General features: G+C 42.2%; 1 protein-coding gene across 2 annotated transcripts; it reads left to right on the top strand.

The window, feature by feature from the left end:
• The first annotated feature begins 197 nt into the window (after positions 1-197).
• Positions 198-7,294, top strand: rnf6 (ring finger protein (C3H2C3 type) 6). 2 transcript variants are annotated; one of them, XM_033639190.2, is made up of 4 exons: positions 198-310; positions 1,377-1,608; positions 1,796-1,960; positions 3,604-7,294. In XM_033639190.2, the coding sequence occupies exons 2-4, from the start codon at positions 1,467-1,469 to the stop codon at positions 5,454-5,456; spliced, it is 2,160 nt and encodes a 719-aa protein (XP_033495081.2). In that variant the 5' UTR covers positions 198-310; positions 1,377-1,466; the 3' UTR covers positions 5,457-7,294. The 2 variants fall into 2 exon arrangements, with proteins under 2 accessions (XP_033495081.2, XP_078018709.1); XM_078162583.1 differs by having other exon boundaries at positions 223-310; positions 1,453-1,608.
• The last annotated feature ends 2,590 nt before the right edge of the window (positions 7,295-9,884 follow it).

Genomic DNA, 9,884 nt, shown 5'->3' with positions numbered 1-9,884 from the left:
AAAGATATATTTATGTTATAGGTGGTATACTCCACATGTAGCAGCATCATATCTTTAAAACTACAGTAAATTAAAATTGCACCGTTTGTATTATAGTTTCACAAATTAATTACTAGAGTATTTTTGTTGCACTCAGTGTACCTATTTTTTCGACAGCAACCACTGTTTGCGTTGTTGTGTTGCCTAGGAACTAATGCAGACAGGGAGGTTGTTTCTGACGGACGGTGTACTGTGGCACCACTGGTCCCATCTTGGTTTGAGAGAGAAGGGAGAGCAGAGCAAACCGTCCATATTACCGCTGCTTTGTCAGGTAGTAAATTCCTTTTAATGTCATTGTCATCTCTTATAAAACTATGCTAAGGTTGTGTGTTAGGTGCCGTATACGTTAACAGCTCCACAAAGCAGTTTGTCTCATGTGTATCTGAAGAGTTATTCAGGCTCACAGCTCGCTGGCGACTCGGCTAACCAGCTAACAGCAGTGTCGACGGACTGCTATCCGCTAACGATAGATGTGCTAATTTGCTAGTGCTCGGTTAGCAACTAAACCGTTGCGCATTCCTAATGACACTTGGCATCCTTGAAAGGTCCATGAAACGGACTGTCGTGTTTGGGCGGAAACGCTGTCAATCGTAGCCTGGCATTTATATCGCGATAATCTTATTCTGTCATAAAGCTGACAAGATTCTTTGTCTTTCCTTCTTTGCCCTGCGTTTACATGGAGGAGACCTCCGTTTAGTTCATCGTGGCCCGCCTTTGCAGAGTTGTGATTGGACGCTTGGCGTGTCCGTCATTAAAACTAGGCCGGTGATTGGTGGCTAACCAGGATGACAACGCCAGTTTTGTTGCTTTATTCCCCTGCCTTCAACATGGCCTTCCGTAGCTGCTGTTTAACTTGGCTAACATTAGCTCACATCAAGATTACGTTGTTATTAGGGTGTTTTTGTGGCAGTTTCTTACAGTGAATGAATTGAGCATTGATGTACATGCTTAAATAGATAAAGATAGATGAAGTAGAATTTCTCATGCCGATACTTAACTGCGCTACTCAGGGCTAAACGTTAGCAAGATTACTGTAGCCTTACCCTGTGTCTTGCTGGTGGAGTCTTAGAAAGAAAATGGATGGCGTTGTCTTAACTGTCGTCCTTGCCTTGAGATTACTCATTGTAAGGCTATGTTAATTGAACAGCTCTAATTTGTAACGCATTTTTACTCTAGTGTCATATACAAACCAGGAAATTATATACAGCTAAGAAAAACGTTCATTTTTTATCCTCCCAAAAGAGAGTCAGATAGCTGTTTGCTTGAACAACATATTTTAATCACATATAAGCATGTCTATTTGAATTGTGGCTCAATGGCTCAATGTGTGGCTGCAGCACTTATTTTACAGATACTAAATGTAAAGCTGACTTTCCACCCCTGACTGACAACCCTCACTCATCTGTCTGCCAGCACTTTTAACGGTGATGGACCCTCCTGGTGGGGGAGACGAACGGCGGAGGCAGGCAGAGCGTCTTCGTCGGGAGGAGGCATACTATCACTTCATTAATGAATTGAGTGAAGAGGAGTACCGCCTAATGAGAGACGGCAACCTGCTTGGCACCCCTGGTGAGGAGGAATACATCTTGTGATATTAACACACTGATTTGAATCATCAGTGTGGCCTTACTTCACATGTAATCCAAGCGTATGAAATTAACATAGTATACAATATTTACGATGCATGATGGCAATAGTCTGTTCTCACTATAGTAACTGATGGCACATAACAGCCTGCGTGTTCAATGTTTCACAGGGGAGGTGACAGCTGAGGAGCTTCGGCAGCGTCTTGATGGAGCGAAAGAGCGCATGTTATCTCAGCCCCGTACTGAGCAGCGCTTGCAGACTGCTGATTCTGGAGAACAGCAGGGCAGTAGCAGTGAGGGAGAGGAGAGAGGGGCTGGAGGGAGACGAGGAGCAGGTAGGGAGAAAGGGGAGGGTCTTGTCTCTGTATGATCTTTCAGATAGCTAGTGTTAATGTGATATGGGTCGTGTTAAGTCACTATTGATCAACAAAAATGCTAAAAAAAAGAACAACAACAACATACATACAGCACAATATAATACAGCATATTAGCCAATGCCAGTAGTCCAATCTTCTATGACATGCAAATCTGCAAGTTCAACCATGATGTGTAAATACATCAGTTGGATGACGTGTGTATTTTTGTTTCTTAGCCTATAGAATATAGCATTGTTGCAGTTGTGATGGTGAAACCACCGTCAGTGAGTGCTCCGTAATGATTGCTTTCTGTATGAAGTATGAGCACCTACACATGCAGGCAATCTGAGAGGATTACTGGCACCTGTGAATTACAGCTGAAAAATATATTCTTCTTCTATTGTCATTGCAATGTTAATTTGTTGTTAACACATCACAAAAAACTGCGATATTGCACTGTCAGTAACAACGTGCTAAATTCTGTTTGTAGGCCTATTTTCCCCCTTTTTTTTTTTTTTTTTTTGTGCGTCATGCTGTTAACTGTCTGGCCTGTCAGACTGAGCTCTTGTCGTTAAGCAATGTCTGTTAGGTCAGAATCTCCACGCATGCCAGTGAGGTTTATGAGACCAGTGCTGCCGTACTACTCCCCACCGTTGAGGGAGGAAAGTGTAACATGATGAGTGCGGATGAAAGTGCGAATGCCAGAGAGGTGACTAAGAAATATAGCATGTCAACTGTCTGGCAGTGTTTTGGGTACAGGAGAGAAGATGTGGTACAAGCACAGGTACTGTGCAAGGCTGAGTCGGGTAGTGAGTACCCTTTTAATATCTGTTTATCACCACTTAAATTCATCAACGTTATTGCATATTTTCCTCAAATGATGCGGCCCTACCGTGAATGTGGATTGTGATATGGAATCATTGTGCTTTTACAATTGGCTATGATTTGTCAGTATTGGACTTTATTGCAATCTGCTGGATTTAAAGATGCAAAGCATTTTTTTCTGCCAAGGCCAAATGCCTAATGTCTTAATGTTAATGAAAATGGAAAAAGAACTTGTGTATCTGCCTTCTGATTTGGATCCACTCCAAAACTTAATAGGTTCTTCCTTGACCCATGGCACACCATTTTACAGAGTTTCATTAAAATAATAATTTTTCTGTAATCTGTTGACAAACAGACAAACAAGACCAAAGACATGATGTCCTTTGCGGAGGTAGTAGGACTGCATTTTGAAAACAGTAAAACACTTGACAAACAAATTGCAGCTTTCATCATATATTCTGTGATACTGGATCATTATAAATAAATAAAACTGAGTGCTCCTGAAACATTCTTCATACATTACTTGGACAAATATTGATGAATCTTATATTGTAGGTTGGTGTAAGCTTTGGTTGCATCAGTTTGTTCAACTTTGAGTCTGATTTAACTGGGCAGGGAATACAGTGAAAGTGCGGGATTTAACTAAGGTATGAAACAGATTGGCTAAAACTGTCATTGTTGTAAGTGGAAACCAGGAAACTGCAATCTTTTCATCAGGCCTTGCTTGTGCAAGAGATGAGATTATGGATGATGCATGTTAGTTTACAGTCTTACCCATATTTATTCTTTTTGTACAGGGGGCACAGAGCCTGGAGCAGAAACTTCTAATGGTGACTCATTACTGGAGTGGCTTAACACTTTCAGACGCACTGGTAATGCTACTCGCAGTGGGCAGAGTGGCAACCAAACATGGCGTGCTGTCAGCCGGACCAACCCCAACAGTGGAGAATTCCGCTTTAGCCTGGAGATCAACATTAACCATGATCAGCCGGAGCCGGGGGAGCATAATGATGCTGCGGACACTGCAGAGCTGCCAGTGACTGCCCCGAACACAACTTCACCCTCTATACGCACTGCTTCCTCGTTCTCCAACCCTCGCCCTTCAACCACGCCAAGGCCCGTCCCGTACCCCACCCCCCGCCCAGCCCTCAGTAGGAGGATGCAGACTCGGCGTACACGCAGCAGCACTACCACTCTTTCTATGAGCCCCCCTGCACTTCCTGCACCAGTGGCCGCCCCAGCTGCTGCTCAGAGGAGAAGTGCTACTTTGCACTCTTTAGCACCACCTCCCACTGTCCCCAACCCTCCTCTCGATCAAACGACACCTTTGCAACATCAAGCCCTGAATGCAGAAGTAGAGCAGGGCAGTGATGATATATCTCCTTCTATAGACTGTCCCCGTGTGTCACCGCAGTCTGGGTCTCAGGCCCCAGCAGTGGGACACGAATCCCGTGGCAGTAGGACTCGATCACGTGGTCGTGCACGCAGGGCTGCAGCAGGGGGTGGGGTGTCATCCCGGTTGTCAAGGCGCAGCCGTTCCCCCTTGCACAGAATACCTGTTGCCAGTACCACTTCATCATCAAGCATTGGTGTCAGTGGCTCTAGCATCCACACTGTTGAGCCAGGTAGTGGCACAAGCTCTGTTTCCATGGAGACCGGGGAGGCTGTGGCAGAACCTGTGGCTCTAACAGAGCCTGTTGTAGAGACAATAGAACGCGAAAGTGAATCGCATGTAGTAGGAGCAGGAAGTTCAGCGGTGCGACGGCACCCAACCATCATGTTGGACCTGCAGGTTAGAAGGATTCGACCTGGTGAAAACCGCGATCGGGACAGCATCGCCAGTAGAACGCGTTCTCGTGCCCGTGTTGCTGAGAATACTGTCACATTTGAAAGTGACAGTGGTGGATTTAGACGCACCATCTCCCGCTCTGAGCGAGCTGGGATTCGTACCTATGTGAGCACCATTCGGATTCCACTGAGGCGCATCAGTGAGACAGGCCTGGGGGAGCCCAACTCCACCGCCCTGCGGTCCATCTTGCGCCAGATCATGACTGGATTTGGGGAGCTGAGCTCCTTAATGGAGACAGAGGCTGATTCTGAAACTGTTGCACCTAGCCACACAGATGCAAGTGTTACAAATAGTAGCACCAGCCCAGCCAGTCGTCTACATACAAATGAGAGTGAAGCTGGCCAGGTTGGTACAGGTGGGGTAGATCAGGAGAGGGTGGGGCTGGTGGGAAGTGAGGAAGACCAGGTTGGGCAGGCCAGGCTCGGAGGAGGTGTAGTGAGCACCACAGAGGGACGAGCCACCAGCAGAGACACCAACAACCTGGTAGAAAATGGTACTCTACCCATCCTGCGGCTGGCACACTTCTTCTTGCTCAACGACGAGGAGGATGACGAACACCCTAGGGGCCTGACCAAAGAGCAGATTGACAATCTATCCACGCGTACATATGGTCAGGCCAACCTGGAGGGGGAGATGGGTCGTGCGTGCAGTGTTTGCATCAATGAGTATGCCCAGGGCAACAAGCTGCGCCGCCTGCCCTGCGCCCATGAATTTCACATCCACTGCATTGACCGCTGGCTCTCTGAAAACAACACCTGCCCCATCTGCAGGCAGCCCATACTCGCTGTGCATCATGACTGACCTATTTGCTCACAAACACAACTATCAAGTTCCTGGCTGGCTGAACTGAGCAGACCCAAGTGGGCTTTGCATGTACATAGCGCTTTCATGGTTTAATTTGTTTGAAAAATATCCATTGTGTTGAAGCTGAAGAAGGTTGAACCAAAAGTGCAGAAAAAAGAAACTATAAATGCAGAGAATTAACAAAATTTTATTTTTTTAGACTTTGTTTTCAGCAATGTATTGTTTTATTTTTTTCTTCCTATGACCTGTTTCACTGGTCTCTGTCACAAAGCTTAAGAGGCCCATGTCAATGGATGGCATTAATGCTTAAGGAGCTCCTGTAGCTGCTGCTGACTAGTCTCACTATAACTCTTAAATGTCTGATACATGTGACGTCTCTTTGTCACAACTGGACTACACAAATCACTTCTAGACCTGATTTATTCAGTATAAGCTGTAAATAACTCGACACTGCTTGTATTTAAGAGTTTTGAAGCAAGCCTTTCCTCACATGCCATCTGTTTAAAACAAAAGCAGGAAACCTTTTTTTTTTTTTTTTTTTAAACATTCACTATTTTAAAGCTTTGGCATCCATTTTAAAGTGTCCCTTTACAGTTGACTATGAAATGTATGATTTATTGGGATGTGTATGAGCTATGTATTTAATTTTGAAATAAGTTTTATTCTGTATGTCTAGTAGTATTTTTTTAAGCCGTTTCCATACATGTTCCATCTAATGCAATACAGAATTCACCCATAAAAGTCACCTACTAAAATCAGCCACTTTAAAATCATTAACATTACCCATAGAAGCAGCACAATTCAAATGAAATGCAGAAGGCATGTGATAATCAGGAATTCAGAGATGTAATTTAGTCTGAGTTGTGCAATACGGAGAGAAAAGACAGTATTGTTTGTTTTGCTGTTCATTGTTTACATTGTAATGCCTGATTATCATCTCCACTTAAAATCAATCTTGTTTACCCTGAAATCAATGTTGCCTCTCGGTTCCTGTTGCTGTTCTATACCTGACAGACACTTTGTCACCTGCGTCATGAAGTTACATTGAGTAGTTAGCTTGATACACCTGCCGAGCAAAAACCTGGAGCAAGGAATGGAAGAATAAAAATAGATTTTATAGAGTTTTTACAGTCGTCCAGCTAACTCCAAAATCCTTCTTTCGTGAGACAGGTGCTGGAAAATTGTTGATGCTTGGAATATGTGCTGCAGCTCTGGCTCCAAAACTCCCATTTTCAGTCACAGTGCAATGGTTGCAGTCTAATTTCAGTTCCAGTGCCAGTGCAACACCTGAATGAAGCAGTGTTAGTAATATGATATTCCTGTACGCTTTTTATAATTTGTCTTTACATTACATGCACTGATGGCATTTCTAGTGTAGCACAGGTGAATTATTTAGCTGAACCACCTAGTCAGTGTGTTGCCGCCAGGGTCACTTTGTACATCAACAACAGAAGTAAACAGGAGCTATTACATCTCTGCAGTTAACATGTCACTAATAACACTGCAGGAGTGATGCAGTATAGTATGTACGAGTGTGTGAGAGTGAGCTACATTTGTATGGTTTAATTGTGTGTGCATGTGAGTTTGCGTGGGTGCTGAAGGGAAGGTCCAGTGTCTCAGCAAGCCTGGTTCTCAGAAGGCTTCTGTTCATCTTATGTCCACCGTGAAGACTTGGAGAGGGTTGTGGCCACTGAGCTCAGAAGTGAATATTTATTCTGTTCCTATTTAATAAGATGGAGATCAACTTTTGAAATATGAATATGTATTATGTTACAATGTGATGAAAGTAAACAGTTAAGATAAATATGTTACTATGTAATAAAATGAAGACATGGGTTTTCTTCTCTGCTCCTTAACAATGGAATAAAATGCAGCTTTGTTATGCCTGGAAATCTGGTGTGTATGGAGATATATATATATATATATATATATATATATATATATATATATATATATATATATACTGTCTGTGTGCGCGCGCGCGCCATTAGGAAGCGAATGTGTGCGCGTGAGGTTTTGGACGACAGACGTCAACGGCTAACCGCTTTAGCAGCCACCAAGCTTTAGCATATTAGCCATATTATGGCTATTATAATTTGTATTTAACAAACCAATCATGTGAATGTACTAAAGGACAAGTGTATTACGTTGCAGGCGGGATTTTAAAAGTCACTACGCATGTTTTGGTGGCTTTAAATCGCCGTAAAACTGTCGCCGTTGGGGTGAGTGTTAGCTAACAACGGTACTCATCATGTAACCTAGCAACGCAACGTTACTCCATTGACTATATAAGACTATATACAGACTATATATTATGTCCGCTAAGTTTAACGTTAGGTCAACTGCAAGGGTTATTAACGTCAGAGCTCATATGTAACGCTAACTTTTAAAAGAAATAACACATTATTCCTCTAACTATTACAAGTTGGGCAAAAATACAGCCCGTGGTTGGACTAGTGGGCCATGAAGGCTAATTAGCCAATGTTAGCTAACTTTGATCAGGGGCGTAGCACTAATTTCTGGGCCCTAAGTTTTTATTTAGGCCAACATGAAGTTTGTGTCGTCCTGGTTCCCTCACCGAAAAATCAGTGGGATTTTTCCATTGGATTTTAGATAATCATAGAAAATAAGCTCCTCTGCAAACAAACATTTATGATATGCAATTTGTTCAACAAGCTAATCTTCACACATTAATACCCCCTTCATTATTTTTGAACCCTAAATGTAATCGCCAGGAGTAAAAAGCTAATGTTACCAAACTACATGGTTGAATCACTGTTGAATTGTGTTTTGATTTTGAAAGATGATTCAGCATCAATTTTGCAATGTTGTTTCATAAACTTTAAACATTGTTTTAAAATTGTTTCAACCTTAAAACATCTTTCTGAAATTTCAGTGTTGATTTATGAGGATTGTGTTAACCTTTTTCCAACCATAAGAATTAAACATGGTTTCATTGTTGTTTTAATGTTGAAACAATAACTGACATAATTTCAACCATATTTAAATGTTGAAGAACGGTCGTGTGCCAGCTGGGTACCACAGTCACACATCTTAACATCCCTACCACAACAGACTTTAAAGCTGTGCTCGGTGTGGTGACGTGCTTTAGTGTCACTTAGCTACTTGTTTACCATTTTATGGCATACAAATGCTTCAGAATTCACGAGTGGCATATTTACTGATGTATTTTATGTTGCAGAACAAAATATAAACTCCCTTAAGCTTGTGTTAACCACAGACCTTATTTCAGGCATCTAGCCAAAGACCCATTAAAAAAACAAAAAACATTGACTTTTAGAAGAAGGAACCAGGAGTGCAAAAATACTAACTCATTTACAGGTTTTGGACTAATTCCTGGGACACATGCCGTTTCTGTGGCCCACTGCCCTTTCTCTCTTGATCCATGTTTCTCGTGCACCTGTTTTTTTGTTCCGAGGTCAGTTTGCTCTTTTCCCTGTCCTTTCTTTTCTTTTTTTTGGAACCTCACTTGTCCTTTCTTGGGAAAGACATGACAGTGTACTTTGGTGCTGCAGCAGGATATACAGTCACTCATTTGGCTCTGGCTGCATTTAGAGATTAATCCTAGTGCAGGGGTGGACTAAACCATTCTCCGCCTTTAAGGGGTGAGAGGACTAAAGGGCATTCACCATTGTTTAAAACAACGTTCAGTGGTCCAACTGATTTATTCTGCCAACTTTAATTTAGTTATGGCACTAATTACTTAGAAAAAAAAAAATGCAGACAAAACCAAACTTTTCTAGGGCCCCCCTCCCATTGGAGTCCTGGGTAATCAGACCCCCAACTACAACACCTTTGACTTTGATAATTTGATGTTGATGTATAACTTTGTATTATAAAGGCAGCTTGATGACTAATGACTCTTCTCTACTAATGCAACTGTTAAACTACATTTTACCATTTACTGATAACCCCTTTAAATGATAAGCAGGTGTATAATAAAACATACTTTCTGTTACAGATACATTTCAGTCATCTCTGAAGCAGATTATCATATGTCATAAAAACTGCAATACGAAAACCTTTCATCTTTTTTTGAGTGTTAATTTTTTTGATAAATTGATACAATAGCATTAAAAAATGCCCATTATATTCAATCTCATACTTTGCGCCCAGAGGACACTGCGCGCACGTACGCATCACATCATGCGATGCGCGCCTCCGTGGCTCAACTGAATGGACACCCATGTGATCAAGCCACACAGGACAGGACCGGAAGTTTGATAGTTGTCCTTCAAAATAAAGGTTCACGGATAACTTCTCAGAAGCATGTAAGTAAAATTGTTGAAGTCACTATAAATGGGAGCTGAAACTAACAATTATGTTCATGTCAAATAATATGCCACTTATTTTCTCATTTGTCAATGTATCATTTGGTTAATAAAATCAGATACTGACAAATGC

The sequence above is a fragment of the Epinephelus lanceolatus genome, chromosome 20 (assembly GCF_041903045.1).
Source record: "Epinephelus lanceolatus isolate andai-2023 chromosome 20, ASM4190304v1, whole genome shotgun sequence".
In the NCBI taxonomy this organism is placed as follows: Eukaryota; Metazoa; Chordata; class Actinopteri; order Perciformes; family Serranidae; genus Epinephelus; species Epinephelus lanceolatus.
This window is presented reverse-complemented; position numbering and strand designations above follow the sequence as displayed.

Bases quoted from the DNA above. Each gene is read 5' to 3' on its own strand.
- rnf6 (XM_033639190.2), top strand. From the start codon at position 1,467: ATGGACCCTCCTGGTGGGGGAGACGAACGGCGGAGGCAGGCAGAGCGT. The intron at 1,609-1,795 runs GTGAGGAGGAAT...AATGTTTCACAG, and splicing joins CAACCTGCTTGGCACCCCTG to GGGAGGTGACAGCTGAGGAG. The intron at 1,961-3,603 runs GTAGGGAGAAAG...CTTTTTGTACAG, and splicing joins TGGAGGGAGACGAGGAGCAG to GGGGCACAGAGCCTGGAGCA.